Source organism: Nothobranchius furzeri, chromosome 9 (assembly GCF_043380555.1).
Source record: "Nothobranchius furzeri strain GRZ-AD chromosome 9, NfurGRZ-RIMD1, whole genome shotgun sequence".
Taxonomy (NCBI): domain Eukaryota; kingdom Metazoa; phylum Chordata; class Actinopteri; order Cyprinodontiformes; family Nothobranchiidae; genus Nothobranchius; species Nothobranchius furzeri.
This window is the reverse complement of record NC_091749.1, coordinates 68849654-68872809: the sequence shown is the minus strand read 5'-3', so window position 1 is coordinate 68872809 and position 23156 is coordinate 68849654. Positions and strand designations below refer to the sequence as shown.

The 23156-nt window shown below is 44.3% G+C and overlaps 1 protein-coding gene across 1 annotated transcript in view; it reads left to right on the top strand.

Annotated features, from left to right (window-relative positions):
• LOC129153261 (zinc finger protein 121) overlaps positions 1-22896 on the top strand; it is a 39875-nt gene extending 16979 nt beyond the window's left edge. The window contains exon 2 of the mRNA XM_054732595.2: positions 19181-22896. Coding sequence (XP_054588570.2) covers positions 19181-20343 — 1163 coding nt within the window. The 3' untranslated portion in view covers positions 20344-22896. The remainder of the gene's footprint in view (positions 1-19180) is intronic.
• The last annotated feature ends 260 nt before the right edge of the window (positions 22897-23156 follow it).

The window sequence follows — 23156 nt, the reverse complement described above, 5'->3', positions numbered from 1 at the left end:
TTTTTGTAAGTCTCCGGTTGTATGTGTATGTGTGAGCATGAGGGACGGAGTGTGCGACTGTGTTTGTGTATGACTGTTAGAGAAAAAGAGAGGTTAAGTTGTCTGGTTGCCATGGGTGAGTAGATAGTATGTTTTTCTTATTTCTGTAAACAGCACTCTAAACGCTTCTTTGTTATCTCAGAAAAGGATGCTCCAAAAATGTCTCGATTCTAAAGGTGCTCGCTCGGGCCATGAGTCGGGGGTGAGACAAATGTTTGTGCAACTTTGTAACTACGCCCTTGTGTGAATCAAAATATGCTCTGAAGCTGAAAGATTGAGTCAGCTTGGAAACTCACACATGCCACTGCGTGTTCTGTCTTGCTCCTCTTTCTGCAGAAAGTGTAATCTGAAATGGTCAACCGAATTTCTAGTCGGAGTTCTTTGGTCGACGTTAGTAAGCAAATTTAACTAAACAATGACTATGTATGTCAGGTGGGGGTTTGGACTTCTCCCTTCTCTTGGGTCTTCTTGTGCTGCTACACAACTTCGCCTACGCTCCCCCTGCCACATTTGCTGCCAAGTGTGAAGCCTTGGTCTGCCTGCGTGTTCGCGGCTCCCCGTGTGGGAGGCCTTAAGATTTTTGGCATCTGTCTTTGCTCCCGGTGGCTGCCTGGGCTCAGTTGGGTCACCGGCGGGGTTGGTCGCCCCTGGGTCCCAGGCTCAGCCGTCTTAAGCCGGGTGGACACTGTGCGACTTTTTCACTCGCAGCGTTCAGCTTCAGCTCAAACTGTACGACTTCCTCGCAGGGCAGATCTCACGAGTCATGCGCTCACACTGCACGACCCAGTTCTCGGATGCGACCTGACTGCTCACACTGTACGTCTGGTAGCAACACGTCAGCCCTAAAAATATGCTAAAAATAGCAGTTTTTACTCAACACGTCAGACTTTTTTGTCTTGTCTTGCCTGTTGTTCTTCGGGAGTGCTGCAGGAGGACACACAGGGATTTATGGGGGTTGGATGAGGAAAACGAAATAAAGAAAGTAAATCTGTGTTTTGTGATCAGTTTAATTTGACATGAACACGACAAACGCGCTTTCTTGACAATCTTTGTGAGTAAAAAAACGTGTAGAAACAAAAACGAACAGCGTGTGTTATTAGGGAAATAGCGAGCGAGCAGCGTTGATGCAGGATTGCGCGCGCATGCGCCGTGAGCGGTTCTGATACATTTTGGATCGTAGCTGCTCGCAGCGCCGCTTCAACAGTGCGATACCCTCACGAGGGACGAGCGAAATATTAAACACACCAGAAGTCCGTGCGACCTCACGACTGCTGATCGGCAGCTGGTCACGTGGTGTTAATCGCCTCTCGTAACCCCCTGTACACTACACGACCGCTCGGCGCAAAACTCGCCCCGATGTCGTGGATTCTCGCACGACTGGAAAATCGGCTCAAAAAAGTGAAAAAGTCGCACAGTGTATGCCCGGCTTTAGATGTGGGGAGCTCTGGGCAGGCCTGGGGGCTTGCAGTTGTTATCTCCCAGGACTCTGTCGGCTGGTGTTGTGACCCCCGGGGCAGTCCTCTGCATCCCTTGAGCGGGGTTGGGGGTTCTCTGGTGACAGTCTCCCTGGGGTCCCTGCACTCTGGGGCAGCTCCTGGATCTCTGGGGCTTGAAGCTCCCTCCATCTTCCGCACATCTTTGGGGGCAGATCTGTGGCCCCTCACACTCACTATTGGACACTTGTATACAGAAAACTTACACATACAAGCGCGTGTACATGGTGCTCTCGTTAAGTATGGACTCAGGTATTCTTAACAGGCGTCTTTAAATTTAAATTGTAAATGTAAATTCACTGAGATTTATTATTGTGAGATTGTTCTGCAAAACAATGTTGATTTTATATTTCCTCATGAGGTTGATGCAATGATATTTTGCTCTTGTTGTATGTCCCTTTTTTTTTGTATGTCTTTCTCTTTCTGCAGGTCTAGAAGCAGATTTTTGTCCATCATTGAATGTTTTTGGTAACCCATCCCTCTCCTTTTCTCTCTTCCTTTCTTTTGCACCTCTGCCTCCATGTCCGGTCGGAATTAAAAAGCATCTAAAAACACTGACAATAAAGTTTTTCTATCAGGCGTGACATTAAAGCAGAATCTTTAACACTCCACCTGAGAGTAAATGTGTAAGGCTTGTCTCCAGCATTCACACATCAATTATGTTTCCTTCACAGCCAGACAGGACAAGAGGGGGAAAAAAGAACTCAATTATGAGCCCAAGAAGGGACTTCACAGTTCACATGAACAACAATGGAGTTCAATGGCACATGCACTTATGCATAAAGTTGTCCCCCACCCAAAAAATTGAGGATATAAACTTATTTACCAGTGATATAGTATTGTCTAAAGAAAGCAGAGCACAAGTGATAAAAATTAAAACTGCAAAATAACAGAGGGAGTCAGCGGAAAGCCCACTGCTGAAACTTGGCCCTGGTTTGGTCTCATGGACGAGGTGTTGGGACAGAAGCCTTCCACTAGTCCTCCGGTTCTGATTGCCTCCATCTTAATATTTAGGCAATATTATTCATCTACTTGTTAGTATGTTCTATAGAAATTTGTACTTTTAGCCACAGGTCTTTGAGTTGCTTAAAAGATAAATGAAACTAGCTAAGTTAGCATATGATTCCTGAAAGCTGGTTCACTAAACAAAAAAAATAGATCTATATTTTACCTGGATATGGTTGCTTCTCAGCCTTAAATAATAACGCCGGCGACGGAGATTAAGCAGGTCATTAACTAAAAAGTATAAAAGGAAAAAACAACAGATTTCTGGATCCATTTTAACAGCTTGTTAGCTTGTTTGCCGCCGTCATGGTAGCTAAGCAACTGGACCTGGGGGCGGGAATAAAAACGTGGCTAGTACTGTCCGAATTCAGAGCCGCTGACTTCCGGTTTTAGCGGTCTTGCAAGGACCCGGCCTTGCTAGACCGGCGAGGACCCATACTCACAAGCATCCTTCCTCTGGATTCGGACACACCCAATAAATCAGATCTCGGAAAATCCCAGCTTTTCCAATGCAACCAAACTGCAAACAACAAACATACGACCATGACCAACCGTGGGTTTTTTGAATAGTGGAGGTGGGAGAGCGTTGGAGCAGCCTGTGAGCCAAAATGTGGAGGCTGCCGTAGTGGAAATTGCTAGCCTGGTGGGAAAGAAATGACCCTATCAGAGGAGAAAGAACTCGAGATCATCAGAAGAGGACTCACTTATGTTCAACAAGATGAACATTCAGATTCCCCACATTAGGGTTGTCACGGTAACCGGTATAGCGGTAAACCCCGGTAAAAAAGTTGACAATAAAAATAACCGTCCAGTTTTTAAAAAACTATATTATCTCGGTGGGTTTACCGTGGCCGCGGTTTCGGCGCGATGACCCTTACCAGCCACCGTCGCTTCAGCTGAAGTTCCCGCTGCGCGCACACGCACTTTTTAATTTGCAACGGCACCAAAACTTTGAAGCTGAAATAATGGCCGAAGGAGGCGACGGCAGCGCCCAGGACATCCATCAGCCCTCAAAGAAGACTAAATCGGAAGTATGGGCATATTTGGGATTTCTGAAAAATGCTGAGGGACAGTTAATAGAAGACGGCTATCCCGTTTGCAGAACGTGCAGGAAACAAGTGTCTGCAGAAGGCAGCAACACTTCAAATCTCATGGCACATCTGCGTGACGATCACCCACGTCTCCACAGCCAGTGCAAGGTAAGATAACATTAGCATTTTAGCTGAAATGCATGACGTGAGGACTTTTGGTTGAGTGAGAATGCAACGAGTCACTATATACTGCAGCCGCAGCGTCCTCTGCCAGCATTTAAACCGTGTCACGGACACCCTGTTGCTGGATGAAGCATCTTATTTGTTGATGATGAAGAGAAATATACAATTAGTTCCTTGTCATGGATTTGTTTACTTATTCAATGCCATTTATACTTGAACATTTGGATTTGATTACATAGTGTAGTAGTTATTTTAGTAATTTGTTTAAAGTGGATATTTATTTTAAATACATATTTTTTAAGGTTGACTTGTACAGTGCTCAAGTCAAGTGTGGACTGGAGTTTTAGATTTTCATTTTGATAATGAAGAAAACAAGTATATGAGAAAACAAGTGGTGTTTCTTTGATTTGTTTACATATTGTTTATGTTTTGAATGTTTGGATTTGTATAATTTAAACCTGCACTGACTACTGTAACAAGTTCCAGAAAAATAAGCTATTTGTTCCTTTACTTGTGAAAAGTTGCACTTTTGCTAAGGCTTTGTGTTATTTTAGGTTTAATAAACACTGTTAAACCTTTTCAGAACTATTTCAGTTTGTGTAGAACAGGACTATCAATGCTTTCTGAACATATGCAACACCGTTTAAAAAATACCGCGATAATACCGAAAACCGTGATAATTTTGGTCACAATAACCGTGAGGTTAAATTTTCATACCGTGACAACCCTACCCCACATTGGGATGCAAAGTATCCATTAGGGTTGTCACTGTGTGAAAATTTAACCTCACGGTTATTGTTCACGGTTTTCAGTATTATTGCGGTATTTTTTTAAACGTGTTACATTTTCAGACAAAATAAACCCTGTATATTAGGAAAATATTGTGGCCAGATTGTCTAAATTTTGCCTAAAATTTGTTATTTTGTAATCATGTTGTTAATTTGTTTACATTTTTCCCCTTTAGTCTTTAAAATACCAATATTTGCCCATAACTTCTTATTTTTTGTCTGTTTGATGTCATCGTTTTAAAAATGCCAGGCTCTCGATTTACCGGTCGATCTACGTCCCAATCCTCACCTATGGTCATGAGCTTTGGGTAGTGACCGAAAGAACAAGATTGCGGATACAAGCGGCCGAAATGAGTTTCCTTCGTAGGGTGGCCGGGCTTAGCCTTACAGATAGGGTGAGGAGCTCGGACATTCGGGAGGACCTCGGAGCAGAACCGCTGCTCCTCCGGATCACAAGGAGTCCGTTGAGGTGGTTTGGGCATCTGGTCAGGATGCCTCCTGGACGCCTCCCTGGGGAGGCGTTTCGGGCATATCCTGCCGGCAGGAGGCCCCCGGGTCAACCCAGACACGTTGGAGAGAATACATCTCCAATCTGGTCCGGGAACGCCTTGGGGTCCTGCCGGAGGAGCTGGTGGAGGTGGCCGGGGAGAGGACAGTCTGGAGCTCCCTAGTTGGGATGCTGCCCCGCGACCCGGATAAGCGGAGGAAGACGACAACATTTTAAAAATATTAGATCAGATGATACTCAGTACTCAAGTAGCCTTCTAATCAGATACTTTTTTTACCCTTACTTGAGTAATAAACCCTATATCAGGAAAATATCGTCCTCGGTTCATTTTATTTGTTTATATTTTAGTTGCAATGTTAATTTTCTGCAAAATATTTTTATCTCTAAAAGTTCTTTGAATTTGGTCGTTCCTAAACAGCATTTTAGTTGAAACTCTGCTCACAAATGGACTCACACTGGCTAAATAAACAAATTAAAAAACACATTAGTCATAATATTTTAAACGGTATACCAATAAATGGTTGTAAACATAGTACTGGCAAGTGAAGCTAGAAGGGAAGAAAAAAGTTTATGCTGCTACCGGGAGGCGAACCAAGCCCCCACAATGCGGCTGTTGTGATTATTAAGCTTGGTTTATGCTTGTCCGCGAGGTTCGCACGGCTCCGCGCGGCAAAATTGCGTCATTTTAACAACCACGCCCCTCCACCGCGCCTCTGCACGGCCCAAACTTTCCGCACCGCGCACCTAGGAAATTTTCTAACCACGCGGACGGTCGGACGCGGAAAAACATGGCGGACTGGCAAGAACTAGTATGGCAGAGGTTCGTGAATACAGACAGACATTTGTATGATTCAGCTCTCAAAGATCACCGTGATAAACATTGTTAATAATTCCTGGAGAGAAATAGCATGCACTGTCGGAAAAGACGAGGACGCTGTTAAAAAATGCTGGAATGCCATAATGTAAACAACAGTAATTTTTACTTCTACTATGGTGTAGTGTTGGATGCATGCCGTAGAGCTCCATGCTTCCCCACACAGTTTGGGAGAATATTGGCTCACCGCAGAGACAAGCCGCATGAACCATAAACACTGCAAATAGTGAAGCGCGTTCCATCCGCGAGCCGCATCACCAAGCAGAAAGTAAATGCGTCAAGCATAAAACAAGCCTAAGTCAACGAATAATTTGTAAGCTTTACTTACTTATCAAGTCAAGTCAAAGTCAAGTCAAAGTCATTTATTGTCATTTTCTACCACATGTGCAGGACATACAGAGAAATGAAATTCAGTTTCAGCACACACAATTCAAAGATCAGACATACGTGGGTAAGACACATAACAAGAATTGGTGACTGCGGTCATTCGCAACATGAGTCGTGCTACCTTAATAGATAGATGAAAAGGGTGTTACATGAGGATAAGTGGCGGTAGGTAAAAAAAAGGCATAGCAGAGTTAGCCCCAGCGGGGAGTAACTGTATTATACAAAAAACTCCTTTCACATGGAAGCACAAAACAGCACAGATACAACATCAGAGTCCGATGGGGAGGTGGGGATGGGCGGGATCCTGAAGCCTCCATTGGGAGCTGCCACTGCGGAGCATCGACCAGCTGCAGACCAACAGGTGGGAGGGAGAGATAAGGAACAGAGAGCACATTGAAGTTCCTGCAGACATGTCAGCCTGAAGGAAGAGGGTGAAGGTCGGGACACAGCATCTGTCGGCATTCCTCCTTTTGTGGGGGTGTGTTGAGGCAGCCTTGAGAGGCTGCTATGGCGTCAGATAAGGATAAACATGACTTTGTTTAGGGCAGGCAGAGATAATCTTCCTCTCCGCCTTGGAGTCTATAAGTGGTCATTCATGTCCACCAGTGAAGCCAATTTTTCATTCCACATCCCTGCATCGTCCGGCGACCCTCTCCGAGATCAAATCCATCTTTCGCACTAACACAGGCAACGCCGCGAGGACATTGTCCAGCTTACGGTTCACCTCGAGTAACGCCCCAGTCTGTGAGGTCACCGCACGAGCGGCACATTCCGTGGGTACGGGTCGCACTCCAATTGCTCCCGTCTTCCCAAATTTCCAGAAAACCAGATATCCTCCCACTCCAATCAGAAGAAATCCAGTGATCATCAGGCCGAATATCCACAAATCTTCCACGTCCTCGATGGACAGCTGAGAGAGGCACACGATTCGCCAGACCTCCCAAGAATCGAGTGCATATCCCGATGCGAATGTCCCCTCGGGACAGGTGGGAGCCCCCTTCTCCGTTCTCATTGTAGAAAAAATGTTGTCAATCGCGTTGAATGACCAGTTAATTAAGTCCATATTTCCAAAAAAGAGTAGTGATTTCAGGAGAAATGCAGAGAAGTGCTCTGTAGGCAGACAGGACAAGAGCCTTGGGCAAGCCGATAAGGGAGCTGAGAAAAAAGCGTCTGTACTCTCTGAAGGCTGAAGGGATTCATTCTTATTGGGATTCATCAATAAATTCGTAAATATGGAAATATTCACCGATTCATTACGTAAGTAGGATATTAGGATATCCTCGGGGCACCATACCCTTTTAACAGGGGAAAATTAATCCACACCTATTATCAATCTGTCTAAAGTTCCTAAATTCTTTACGGGCAGCAGTCATAATTCATATCACACAAACAAATTCACTTGAGACAAAACTGAATTAGCAATAACATTTATTAACTAATATGATCACTTCAGCTCCTTCCAAAGCGTTAGCCAATCAATATTAACCAACTGATTTTATCAAACAAACAACGAGTAATGAAACAATGAAATGATAATGTAAAAACAATCTAATCCAAGGTGTAATGATATGATGTGTTCAAGTAGATAGGATCTCCAAAATGGAGGAAGCTTTGAAACAAAATGGCCGATCCCTTTGTTTGAGGGAGCAAGGACCCGACCGTGTATGTGGGATGTGTTTGTCCTCCCAAACACTGAAAACCAGTATATGTGTGTGTGTGTGTATATATATATATATGTATATATATATATATATATATATATATATATATATATGTAGCACCCCCTTACCCAGTCTAGTAACTGCACTAGAATCTAAAACAGGTGGGGTGTCTTCTTGGGTTCGTTGATTTCTGGTAGAAACCTAGCCGTTCACCTAAGGTAAAGTAATCTTTTCCTTTTGCTCTCAAACCATTACATTAGCATTATCACTTAACCCAGAATAAGCCCAGACAACTTTCTAAATGAAAAAAAAAAAATCTTTAATAAAGAACTCACTTAGAATGAAGGAACTGTTCAGTTAACCTGAAAGCAATCAAATTACCAAAATTGTAAATGTCTTTGAATCAAATAACCAAATCAGTTTGTTTTTTCAGTGAACATATCTAATATGGGTCATTAACCGACCTCCATACATTTCTCAAAAAAATGTAAATAAAAAACAATACCAAGTTCAATCTAAATCCACCCGTGGGCCCACACTCACTCACACCCACACACACACACACACACACACACCAAGTTCGGTACCGTAGCTTTTTTGTTTCGTTGCAGGCCTGTGCGGTGATTTTGTGTCATGCGAAACCTTTCCTTCAGATGCCCTGACAGATTCGCAGAGCAGGCATCCTCAACACAGACACGAAACCCGATGTCCTCAGCGATCCGACGGGTGTCTGTATCCTCCGTCCTAAAACCTGAATCCAGACGTCCTCAGCGAACTTCCCCACACCACTCCTCCGACTCTCCTTGCGTCTCCTGCTCCAACCAGCTCCCGATCAGTCCCGTCTCTGTCCCTTATTATCCCAGGTAGAAGCTTTATGGCTCGTTAAAGCCGCCAGCACCGTTGAAATCATTTAACGGCTCCTCAACTGCAACGTCCCCACTCCTCCAAGCCGGCCAGGTTTTTAACCGTTCTTCAGTCTTTAGGTCCGATGTAGTTTCTGTTACTGAACTCAAAAGTACTTCACAGCTACGGCTCTGAAGTTTCGGTGGTCTCTCCGGGCTTCTTCCACTGCTGTCTTCCGCTCTCCTCTCACCCGCTTCTCCGTCCCAACGTCTCAACCCCCCGCCATCTCTCTCTCTCTGTCTCTCCCGAACCTTTTTTTTTCTCTCCTCCCTCTCTCTCCTTCCCGCTGTCTCCCTCTTCTCGAACTTTCCCCAAAGCTCCCCCTAGTGTTCATAACTTGCTATTGCTCCTACACAGCTTTCATTTGTTTAAAATTCAGTCCAACATCCTTAGACTAAACAATCAACAAAACAATAATACACACATAAATGGAAACAAACATTTCTCATCTGAGGACTGTTCTCAACTGAAAAATACTCAATGTAAACTGCATAACTTAAGTGGCAACGTTACAGTTAACATTATACATGCACCTCACTGTTCATGTGGATACAAAGTAATGTCAAACCTGGTTTACTACATTGAAGGGTTTTAAGTAAACTGTGTAACCCAGGGGGCTACACCCTCCCCCTTCTAAAACATTTGATGTCCCCATCAAATAATGAGGTTATATGACCCAAATAAGAGTAGTAGACCCAGCTAAGTCTAACCCAACACAGTTACGACATAATGCCATAGGGTGGCACCATAGAGTAGGACAAGACAACTTTCTTGAGTCCTGGTAAGTTACACTGCCAACTAGAACTCCACAACTAAAAGCTTTTACAGGCTGGTCTGATGGCTGTCCCAGTTCATCGTAACTCAGCCTAATGACCGGTTTTATCACTCGCCTAGAACGCTCTGCAGGGACCTCATCGGCTCTGCAAACTACATCCCCACTGCTTCCTTCTTCCCCTTCTAAATCTAGATCTGGACAGGGTAGGGGATCCCTTAGAGGTAAACCTGGACTTACTTCAGCATTGTCCAAGTCCTTGGGGAGTGAGGAAACCCGAGTTCTCTCATGGACTAAAGACTTTTCTCTAGTCCTCAATCCTGATGGCCCCAGAATGTCTCTTAGATTCACTTGTCATGAAGCTGGCATGGGTACCACCTCAAACTCTGAATCAGATGACACAACAATATCTGCATAACAAGAAGGTTTGACAGGCTCTAACTGCTGTCGTCTACTCCTGGTGACAGGTCTCTGCGCCTGTTCGAGCTCAACATCCCCAGCTGTAAACCTGACAAGATGGCCAATGGGCAACAAATGATTTCGATGTACTGTTTTTTCTCCTCCAGGCCCCCTTTCAGGTTTTACCCGGTAAACAGGCAAGTTAGGCATCTTGTCCATTACAACGTATGGCACTGTCCTCCACCTCTCTCTCAACTTGTGCCTACCAGTGACCCCAAAGTTCCTTAGAAGCACCCGATCTCCAGCTTCTAAGACTTGCTCTGTCACATGTTTGTCATGTGCCTTTTTGTTTCTTTGATGATTCTTGTCAGCTGCGTCTTTAGCTAGACGATAAGCTTGTTCCAGATTCCCCCTTAGCTTTGAGACATACTGGGGGTAACTTACTGCTTTCCCGCTTTCCTCTGATACTCCAAAACAAATGTCCACCGGCAGGCGGGCCTCCCTCCCGAACATCAGGAGGTAAGGTGAGTATCCAGTCGCATCGTTTTGGGTGCAATTATAGGCATGCACAAACTGACTGATGTTTTGACTCCATTGCTGTTTCTGTTTTGGGTCAAGAGTCCCCAGCATGGACAACAATGTTCGGTTAAATCTTTCAGGCTGAGGATCTCCCTGAGGATGATAAGGGGATGTTCTCGACTTTCGGATCCCCAACATCCTCAGAAGATCATGGATGAGCTTGCTTTCAAAATCACGTCCTTGATCGGAATGTATCCGTGCGGGAAGACCATAATGAATGAAGAAACGCTCACATAGAATCTTGGCAACGGTGGTTGCCTGTTGGTCTTTGGCAGGAAATGCCTGGGCATACCTTGTAAAATGATCAGTCACTACAAGGATATTTGCATACCCTTGAGAATCACGTTCTAAAGACAAAAAGTCAATACACACTACATCTAATGGCCCGCTGCTGGTAATCTGATGTAACGGAGCTGCTCGCTGGGGCAGTGCTTTACGTGTGATACATCGGCCACAAGTTTTCATGTACTGTTCGACCTCTGACCCCATCTTAGGCCAGTAAAATCGATTGCGAATCAGCTCAACAGTCTTTTCCACTCCAAGGTGGCCTGATTCATCATGGAGAGATTTAAGCACCATGGGAACATGTTCTCTTGGCAGAACAAACTGAAACACTTCTGTCCCCGCTGGTTTTTCAACCTGTCTATAGAGCAATCCCTCCCTCATGACTAGCTTATTTGCCTCTCTATGCAGGAGAAGTGACCCCCTGTCAGCACACTTCTCAGGTGAAAATACAGTTTCACCACTCAATGCCTTCTTAACAGGTGCAATCATGGGATCTTGGTCTTGAGCTTTGCGGAGATCTGATCTGCTCAGTTGAATCAAGCAGCCCAGATCTAGACGGGTTGGAAAAGCATAGCATTCTGGTATGCCAGTGGGGGAAACCCCCAGAGCTTCTGCATAGCTAAGGGACTCAGTAGACTCATCTCTGGCTACTTGCTTACAGAGGGCCTTAACACTGTCAGGGGGAAGACTCCTAAACTCAGTTTCATCATCAGAAATAGGGTGGCGTGACAATGCATCAGCATCAATGTTGCTAGAGCCTGGTCGATACTGCAAGGTAAAGTTATAAGTGGAAAGGGCTGCCAGCCAGCGGTGACCTGTGGCATTCAGTTTAGCGGTAGTAAGGATGTATGTTAAAGGGTTGTTGTCTGTTCTCACAACAAATTCGGCTCCATAAAGATAGTCGTGGAATTTATCCACGACGGCCCACTTGAGTGCCAGGAACTCTAACTGGTGTGCTGGATAGTTCTTCTCAGACGCACTGAGCTTTCTACTGCCAAAAGCGACTGGTCTCAATCCCTCAGGATGCTCCTGGTTGAGCACCGCCCCCAAGCCATGCAAACTTGCATCAACATGTAACACGTAGGGTTTTGAAGGGTCGGCAAAAGCCAAAACAGGGGCATCGGTGAGGCATTTAAGGATCTGACGGAAAGCCTCAGTGCAACTCTGGTCCCACCTATCTCCAAACGTTTCAGTTACTTTGTAGTAGGGTTTTGATGAAGTCTTTCCTGCCTTACATTTCTTTTGGGTTGGCGGATATCCTTTACACAGCTCTGTAAGTGGTCTAACAATGATTGAATAGTTTTTTATGAAGCGTCGATAATACCCACAAAATCCTAAAAAGGACTGCAGTGATCGGAGATCAGTGGGTTGTTTCCAGTTAGCGACTGCCTTCACTTTGCTTGGATCGGTAGCAATGCCTTGTTCAGAAATCACATGTCCAACATATTTCACCTGGGGTCTGCAAAACTGGCATTTATCAAGTGACAGTTTTAGTCCTGTTTCTCCTAATCGGTCAATGACTTTGAGAAGTCGCTTTTCATGCTCCTCTAAGGTGCTCCCAAAAACAATCAGGTCATCCAAATATACAATCACTTCTAGCATATTCATATCCCCAACTGCCCTTTCCATGAGGCGTTGGAATGTTGAAGGAGCACCAGTGATCCCCTGAGGCATCCTCTCAAACTGAAAAAACCCCAATGGACATATGAATGCGGTTTTCTCTTTATCCTCCTCTGCCATTGGCATCTGGTAATATCCACTTCTTAAATCTAAAACCGAGAACCACTTGCTTCCAGACAAACAGTCCAGAGCATCATCAATGCGGGGAACTGTATACTGATCTGGAATAGTTCTGCGGTTGAGTGTCCGGTAGTCAATGCACATTCGTAGCTGTCCACTTTTCTTTCGTGCCAAGACAATGGGTGACGCATAAGGACTTCTGGATTCTTTGATTATCCCTGCAGCAAGGAGTCCCTGAAGATGACGATGAAGGTCCTCAACATCTGCTGGTGCTATGCGCCTTGACCGCTCTCTGAACGGGGTGTCGTTGGTGAGTCGAATGTGGTGTTCCACTCCATAGGCTAACCCCACGTCCCACTCCACTGTTGAAAACACATGGGATCGCTCCAACAGTTTTTCTTTCTGTCTCTGCTTCCACTCAAAAGGGATTGGAGAGTCTCCAAAATCAAATAGGGATGGATCAAGTTTTTTGTGACTGTGTGTCTTTATATTTGGGATCTCAGTCACTGTGTCAGCTACATGAAGATGTGCTACTACTGTGCCGATGGGAATGGCAGTGTCTTTTAGTGACTCATTTCGCAATAAAACCAGAAATCTCTCTCTGTCCAACATATTGGAGAATAACACTGTTGGCTGCACAAACAAACTTGGTGGAAGAGAATATGAGGCCGCACGCTCGGAGATGACAATGCTGTCTCCTAGTCTCTTTTGTTCTAAGACTTTGCAAACCGCTATATGCTCACCGCCAGCAGGAATAATCAGGGGCCCAGGCCCTGTCCATTTAACATCAGCCACTGCACTGCTGCTGTGAACTGAGTTTTTAGGCTTGGGATCTACATTAAGTTCCTGATCTGTCACACCCACTCGTGCAGCATAGACCTTGTCGGAGGTGGCTGCCTTTCGGTTCAAAGGGAGGGACCAGACTTTGTTAACATTAGTACCAATGAGGATTGGCATTGTGTCTGAGCAATGAGGATCAGGGCATACTAAGGCAAGAACCGGAACAGATTTCACCTTATTTTGTGTCTCCTCTGAGAACTCTAAGTCTACTTCAATATAACCTTAATATGGGTAACTGCTTTCAGACTCACTTAGACCCCAGATAGCTAATCCTGACACTGGATTTAAAGGAACATGTGATAAATGTTCTGTGTACCAGCTGTCAAAAACAATCGTCACCTGAGAGCCACTGTCTAGAAGAGCCGTGCAGGCTTTTCCCTCTACTTTGACATGAGCAGTCGAGGGCGGTCCTACCAAACCTTTAGGCAGATTATCGGCATGTAGCTTCACAGCACTCCTTTTCACATTGGCGTTAACATTTTTTCCATCTGTGCATCCTGGGCCTGCTCTACCCCTCCTCTGGGCCGGAATCAACTTCTAAATAACTTTCGGATAATTTTCGGGTGAGGTACATTTAGTGGAAATGTGCCCAACCTCCCCACAACGGTAGCAAAAAATGTCTTTGGGGTCTCGGGGCATGGATGCCCTTGGCGCCCCAGGAGTTGGAGAGGTATCTTTGAGAGGTAAAAGCTCTTGGGGTGCTGCAGTAGACTTGACTGACATTGCTGAGACTTGTTTTCTAAGTTTTACAACCTCACTTTTAAAAGCTTGTAGGCTCCCGTCCTCTTCAGAGTTAACTGTCTCTGCTTGAATTGCAGGTGGAGGTGCAGAAGGAGAAGCATGCTGGGACTAGGCTAAAGCTTGGAGCTCAATCACTTGTGATCTCAGCCGTTCAACCTCCACCCCAAGATCTGTTGCCTCAATCTCTGTAGCTGCAGCGGTACGTTTGACGTGCACAGATTTAGGGGGATTCAGCCTACGTCTGGAGGCCTCATGCTCCTCCTCCACTCGTATCTCATTCAAGAGCTGCAGGAATGTTGGCGGGGCAATTTTTCTCTCTCTTAGTCTCAAGCTTAAAATCATCATGTCAGATCTGATGGCACCTTTAATGAGTTGGTCAATGCGTGCCTTGTCTTTGGAGGCAAGTGGTAAACCCCCTTTTTGAACTACTTTATTTAATATTCTTTCCATTCTTCTCAGAAACTCTGATAGCTTCTAAGTTGGATGCTGGCACATCATTCTGAAAGCGAAGTATAGCTCTTCTCCCATCTCTGTTGTGCCAAACGTGTTTTCAATAACATCTAGGTATTCTGTGGGAGTTGTGTCTGGATTATTAAATCTCACCGCCTGAAGAATCTCCATGGCAGGACCTTTTACACTCTCCATTATTCTCATTTTCTTTTCTTTGTCGGGTTTGTCTGACTCTTCAATCATTAGTCTCGCTTGCTCTAGCCAGTTATCCAAAGGTTCCTCTCCCAGCGGTGTGGGAAGCACCCCCGAAAATGTTCGGAGTCGTCTGTAACTGCTACTGTCACTAGTTGGTTTAGAGGTGAGCTGTAAGATGTCACCTACTGCTCTAATTATGGCCTCTGGACTGGATGATTGGAAAAACGAATTTTGGCTCGTGTCTGGCTCTGGTGTTTGTGAAGGAGCTTCTCCGTGCTGAAGGCTCTCTTTTTCAACTTCAACTGGACTAATGATTCGCCAAGGGTAATCACTGCCTTCAGGCATAACATCAGCAGGAATGGCTTCAGTCTTTGCAGCTTCCCTGCACTCACAAAGAACTGTTAAACTTTGAGACATAGGATCATATGTTCTTCCTCTGACTCTAACACGTCCAAGAGCTTTAATGGTCTGCACGGTGCCCTCTATTACACTAACTTCTGTGTCTTCAGGGACACCCTTAAGCAAAACAGCATGTGAGGGGTTAATACCCTCTCCTTTACACCAGTTAAGTAACTGACTCATATTGTCATTTCACAAGAATAACAAACAATAAACCACAAAAGTGTCTTCTGTAATGTTCAGGAACAAAACTAATTAAACTTCAGTAACTTCTGTAACAGTCACCCAAAGTGGCACTAGGTACTGATCGTCTGGGCATAAGGCTCTTTTATGCAAAAAAAATATAATAATAATTTTATCCGAGCAGTGCCTCCATTTTTTTATGTAGCACCCCCTTACCCAGTCTAGTAACTGCACTACAATCTAAAACAGGTGGGGTGTCTTCTTGGGTTCGTTGATTTCTGGTAGAAACCTAGCCGTTCACCTAAGGTAAAGTAATCTTTTCCTTTTGCTCTCAAACCATTACATTAGCATTATCACTTAACCCAGAATAAGCCCAGACAACTTTCTAAATGAAAAAAAAAAATCTTTAATAAAGAACTCACTTAGAATGAAGGAACTGTTCAGTTAACCTGAAAGCAATCAAATTACCAAAATTGTAAATGTCTTTGAATCAAATAACCAATTCAGTTTGTTTTTTCAGTGAACATATCTAATATGGGTCATTAACCGACCTCCATACATTTCTCAAAAAAATATAAATAAAAAACAATACCAAGTTCAATCTAAATCCACCCGTGGGCCCACACTCACTCACACCCACACACACACACACACCAAGTTCGGTACCGTAGCTTTTTTGTTTCGTTGCAGGCCTGTGCGGTGATTTTGTGTCATGCGAAACCTTTCCTTCAGATGCCCTGACAGATTCGCAGAGCAGGCATCCTCAACACAGACACGAAACCCGATGTCCTCAGCGATCCGACGGGTGTCTGTATCCTCCGTCCGAAAACCTGAATCCAGACGTCCTCAGCGAACTTCCCCACACCACTCCTCCGACTCTCCTTGCGTCTCCTGCTCCAACCAGCTCCCGATCAGTCCCGTCTCTGTCCCTTATTATCCCAGGTAGAAGCTTTATGGCTCGTTAAAGCCGCCAGCACCGTTGAAATCATTTAACGGCTCCTCAACTGCAACGTCCCCACTCCTCCAAGCAGGGGCTTCGTTAGGCCCGGCTACTTGGGCTGAAGCCCCGGATCTTTCATGATAAGCCCCGGATCTAAATCGCGGAAGTAACATGCAGTACCAAAGTCCAACAGAGAGAGCGCAGCTGGCAGTAGTTTGTAAAGTCCCATTTAGTCTCCGCATTTGACCCATCCCCTGGGGGAGCGGTGAGTTGCAGACACGCCGCGCTCGGGAACTATTTGGTGGTTTAACCCCCCAATCCAACCCCTTAATGCTGGGTCCCATTTTTCTCAAAATCTTTGGTATGACCCGACCAGGAGTCAAACCCCTGATCTCCCGATCTCAGGGCGGACACTCTACCACTAGGCCACTCAGTCGGTATACAGCCTGCCTGAGCCTCCACCACTGAAGAAAAGCCCTTCAGCAGCTGGCTTCTTCTACAGTCTCTGTCTGAAACGCATGAGTGAAGATGGACATAAGGACGTTTTTTTACAACGACAGAACCCCAGCTCTGATGATACTGGTGTTGACTCAGGTTTGTGAGTCTTATTTGAAAATATTTGTTGTGCTGCTGGTTTGCCTAAAGTTAGCTTACTATCAGGTAAAGTTGTTGGAGAAAGAAGGGAATATTTACTATCATCTCACACTAAACACTAACAGGAACAATACTCTGCCCTGAATATGCTGAATATGTAGCTTCAGATTAAACATTATGTGGTACAAGATATATATATATATGATGTTGACTAGTGCGTGTCACGTGTGTGCGCGCATGCGTGTGTGCGCGTGCGCGCGTGTGTGCGCGTGCGTGCGCGCGTGCGTTAAGCCCCGGATCTTCTTCAGTCCTAAATCCGCCCCTGCCTCCAAGCCGGCCAGGTTTTTAACCGTTCTTCAGTCTTTAGGTCCGATGTAGTTTCTGTTACTGAACTCAAAAGTAGTTCACGGCTACGGCTCTGAAGTTTCGGTGGTCTCTCCGGGCTTCTTCCACTGCTGTCTTCCGCTCTCCTCTCACCCGCTTCTCCGTCCCAACGTCTCAACACCCAGCCGTCTCTCTCTCTCTCTCTCTCTGTCTCTCCCGAACCTTTTTTTTTCTCACCTCCCTCTCTCTCCTTCCCGCTGTCTCCCTCTTCTCGAACTTTCCCCAAAGCTCCCCCTAGTGTTCATAACTTGCTATTGCTCCTACACAGCTTTCATTTGTTTAAAATTCAGTCCAACATCCTTAGACTAAACAATCAACAAAACAATAATACACACATAAATGGAAACAAACATTTCTCATCTGAGGCCTGTTCTCAACTGAAAAATACTCAATGTAAACTGCATAACTTAAGTGGCAACGTTACAGTTAACATTATACATGCACCTCACTGTTCATGTGGATACAAAGTAATGTCAAACCTGGTTTACTACATTGAAGGGTTTTAAGTAAACTGTGTAACCCAGGGGGCTACACATATATATATATATATATATATATATATATATATATATATATATATATGTATGTATGTATGTATGTATGTATGTATACATATATATATGTATATGTATGTATGTATGTATGTATACATATATATATGTATATATATGTATGTATGTATGTATACATATATATATGTATATATATGTATGGTGGCGCAGTTGTTAGCACTGTTGCCTCGCAGCACGAAGGTTGCAGGTTCAAATACTCGGCTGCGGCCTCTCTGCGTGGAGTTGCGTGTTCTCCCCATGCATGCGTGGGTTTCCTCCGGGTACTCCGGTTTCCCCCACAGATTGCAACATGCCCTATAGGTTATAAATTGTAAGTCGCTTTGGATAAAAGCGTCTGCTAAATAAATAAACATAAACATATATATATATATGTATATATATGTATATATATATATATATATATATATATATATGTATATATATATATGTATATATGTATATATATATATATATATATATATTCCCTGATGTAGGGCTGGGGGTGCGTCGAAATGGTCGGGACATAGAAGGGGGTGCGCAGCTAACCCCGGCTTTCCACAGGAGCCGTCAGCAGCACGTTACTGCAGCAGCATGTCATAGCTGCTGATAGGAACCACTGTGGTCAACAGAACCTTTTCCACTGGAGCCGTCAGCAGCGCGAGTCGGCCGCGTCTCAGGAGCAGCATGTCGCGGCCTTTACGCGCCGGTTCTATTTTCTACGCGCGACGCCTCTGAAACGAGTCAAGTTCGACATTTTTGGGGAAGGAAAGACAGGAAATCAGACGCGGAAATGGAGAGAAGCTCCCGAGATTTTCAGAATAAAGAACGTACTGCCTTCCGGTTCTTTACTTTAAAAAAGGTTTCTAACTGCGGCCCCGTGAGAAGTTATCGCATTCGCATAGCTAGCGGTCTCCTTTGTTTTTCAGGTCCGTATTGGCAATTATAAAACGGACAGAACATAAAACACAAACCACGTTGTAGTTTTCTCCTGCTTGTTGTTGTGTTTACTGACGAAGTCACTCGTGTGACTTCGTGCTCGGTCGGTGACAGCTGCTCCCCTGCTGCTTCGCGTCTCGTGGGAAGGGCCAAGCAGCAGCTTACGCGAGCAAGACGTGCTGCTGCAGTAACGTGCTGCTGACGGCTCCTGTGGAAACCCGGGGTTAATAAGTTTGGGAACTGCTGCATTAGATGATTAAAAAAAGTGTTTTTAATTGTCAAATTAATCAACATTTTCTTTTTTCTCTTATCCTGTCTAGATCTTCCACAGCATCATGTCTGTGAAAAGGAGAAGGATTTGACTGTCCAGCAGCTCTTTAACCAGGAGTTGATCTCCTGTTCAGACCAGGAAGAACCAGAACAGCTAAAACTTTTCCAACATGAAGGGCAGCTCCTGAACCAGAAAAATCTTACCTTCACAGATACTCCTCTGTCTGAAGAAACAGACTGTCATGAACCAGAACCAAACAGGAACCAGCCATTGTGTCAGAGTTCTACAGAATCTGAGAACCAAGATCGGGGTGGATGCAGAAAAGAAAACTCAGAATCAAACGGTGGTGAAGAACTGAAACTGAATAAAAGACGTCAGCGAAGCAAAGAACACAGAGAAAGTGTAGGTGGTGAGATACTAAAAAAAAACAAGAGGGCTCACAGAGGTGGGAGACCATTTTATTGTAAGCTCTGTGGAAAATCTTTCAGTCAAAAATCTCATTTAAATATTCACATGAGAGCTCACACAGGTGAGAAGCCATATCCATGTGAAACTTGTGGTAAATGTTTTAGAGACAGTGGTAGCTTGACTGAACACATGAGAACTCACACAGGTGAGAAGCCATTTCCATGTAAAACTTGTGGTAAATGTTTTACTATCAGTGGTAACTTGACTAAACACATGAGAATTCACACAGGTGAGAAGCCATATCCATGTAAAACTTGTGGTAAATGTTTTACTATCAGTAGTAGCTTGACTAAACACATGAGAACTCACACAGGTGAGAAGCCATATCCATGTGAAACTTGTGGTAAATGTTTTAGAGACAGTAGTGTCTTGACTAAACACATGAGAACTCACACAGGTGACAAGCCATATCCATGTGAAACTTGTGGTAAATGTTTTACTAAAAGTGGTAACTTGACTGCACACATGAGAACTCACACAGGTGAGAAGCCATATCCATGTGAAACTTGTGGTAAATGTTTTAGAGACAGTGGTAGCTTGACTGCACACATGAGAACTCACACAGGTGAGAAGCCATATCCATGTAAAACTTGTGGTAAATGTTTTAGACAGCGTGGTAGCTTGACTGCACACATGAGAACTCACACAGGTGAGAAGCCATATCCATGTAAAACTTGTGGTAAATGTTTTACTTACAGTGCTTGCTTGACTAAACACATAAGAACTCACACAGGTGAGAATTGATTTCATCTTCTATGAGATTCATTTTCTTTACCTTCTGATTTGAAAATTCACACTTGAGATTGTATTCATTAAAATATGTTTGGCAACATATCATAGATGCCTTAAAGTGCTCAAGGCATGGGTGGAAACTTATTTTAGCCACACTTCCTGTTAGAAAAACGCTTTTGAAAAGTAATTAGCTGACAACATCACATTTTGTTGCTTGCCTTAGGAATGTAGATGTGATTGAGCACATGCGCACGTGATTTAAGACACGGGTGGTCTGTGATGTCACAAGTACATGTGGGCGGGTCAAAAGCGCAGAGAAGTCCTCAGTGTCCATTATTAAACAAAAGCAGCCTAAGTAGTCTTGCTTTTGGACACTTTCTGACTTTCATATTGCATCCTGCTTTGCTGGGTCTGGCAGAAATGTGTGTGTGTGTGCGCGTGCATACGCCTCACAGCAGTGAGGGACAGAAAAAAAACAGCTTTTGTGAGAGGCTTCTTAACTCCACAGCATCAACGATAATGAATCACGCATGCGGGAAGCCTCCAGCAGGCTGATTCCCACCGCCAATCGGAGTTGGTAATGGTAGGCATGCTTTTGAGTTAGCCAGTCAGTCAGCAGTGGGCATGTCGGCCCTGTTCAGCTCCAGATGGACCTACTTGGGAAGAGGGCTGGAAAGACATCTGGAGAGAGAAAACTCCTAACCCATGCCATTATTTTACTCAGATCTTTAACTTGTGGTCACATCTGCCTTAAAAATGTTTTCTTGCTTTACAGGTGCTGGCCAGTAAATTAAAATATCATCAAAAGGTTGAAAATATTTCAGTAATTCCATTCAAAACGTGAAACTTGTACATTATATTCATGCAATGCACACAGACCAATGTATTTCCAATGTTCATTACATTTAAATTTGATATTCATAAGTGACAACTAATGAAAACTCCAAATTTGGTATCTCAAAAAATTAGAATATTCTGAAAAGGCTGAATATAGAAGACACCTGCTGCCACTCTAATCAGCTGATTTACTCAAAACACCTGCAAAGGCCTTTAAAAGGTCCCTCAGTCTTGTTTTGAAGGCACCACAATCATGGGGAAGACTTCTGACTTAACAGCTGTCCAAAAGACAATCATTGACACCTTGCACAAGGAGGGCAAGACACAAAAGGTGATTGCTAAAGAAGCTGGCTGTTCGCAGAGCTCTGTGTCCAAGCACATTAACAGACAGGCGAAGGGACGGAAAAAATGTGGTAGAAAAAAGTGTACAAGCTCTAGGGATAACTGCACCCTGCAGAGAATTGTGACGACAAACCCATTCAAAAATGTGGGGGAGATCCACAAAGAGTGGACTGCAGCTGGAGTCAGCGCTTCAAGAACCACCACGAGGAGACTCATGAAAGACATGGGATTCAGGTGTCGCATTCCGTGTGTCAAGCCACTCTTGAACAAGAAACAGCGCAAGAAGCGTCTCGCCTGGGCCAAGGACAAAAAGGACTGGACTGATGCTGAGTGGTCCAAAGTTATGTTTTCTGATGAAAGCAAGTTCTGCATTTCCTTTGGAAATCAAGGACCCAGAGTCTGGAGGAAGAGCGGAGAAGCACAGTGTAAGGTTATGAAGTTCATGGTTTTCAACTCCATACAGCTGGCCCCTGGGCACAATAACACCGTGTAGAAAAACCAAGGTCGGGTTGTCCTCAGACTGTTTACATTCCAGGAGAAGAGTCCGAAGGAGAAGAAGAAGCTTTACTTAATCAAAGTACTTTATTTGTGATTAAAATTATTAAGCAAAACAGATGTTGATCAACAATAATCAAGTGAATGATCTGTGAAATAAATATGTCATGAATTATGTTTAATGAAACCAGGACTACGGTGCAGACATACTGATCCTCATCTCCATAGAAACGCATGACACATTGTTCCAACCAATCAGAGCTTTCGGCTGCCGCAGGAGAATCTGGTGTTGACTTCAAGTGTCCAATCTACTTTACTGAAACTTATCAACAATCCAGAGATATAAAACAAGGCAACGCCATTTTAAGTCAGTTCCATCTTGACTTCAGTTCTGTTCACCATCATCCTAAAGACAAGCGCAGCCTGGCCGGATGCGTTTTCTTTAAACTAAGAACTGTGAAACGGGAGATTTTCGTCGTTTAACAACCAGACGACGTCCTTTCAAAATAAGAGCACCTGCTGACGCCGCTGAACGGTACCGGGGTCAACCCTCCAGACGGGCTTTGAAACGTTGTGATCGCTGCACCGACAGCTCCACCGTACATCCGAGGTTTCCAGACCTGGCAATTCCTGATCTACTTGGGAGACCCCACTGGGTACGTACACGGCAAAATAGCGGCTCATGTCATCACTTTATAAGCCTCGTGATACCTAGTCATAACAAAGACGACCAGATTCGATTACGTCATCCTAGAGAATCTGAACCAGACACACGCACTCACACACACGCACCAACACAACATCCGAATCCATTCTCATCCATCACAGAGTAGTCCTGGTAGATTGTTTAGAATTTATAATTCAGAAATTAAAGATTCTCAAACGATCCCATCTCTCTCTCTTTTATTGTCTCAAAGTCAATACAGAGTGTTTAATTAAACTCCCTGATGATAAAAACAGCCTATTCTTCTGTTTAATCAAAGTGCACTACTAACACTGTATTAAAATACAACTTTGGTTAGTTACATCACTTTGATTCCGTTACAACAGAATCCACGTTGCATGAGGTCCAGTGTAAAGTTTCCACCGTCAGTGATGGTGTGGGGTGCCATGTCATCTGCCGGTGTTGGCCCACTCTGTTTCCTGAGGTC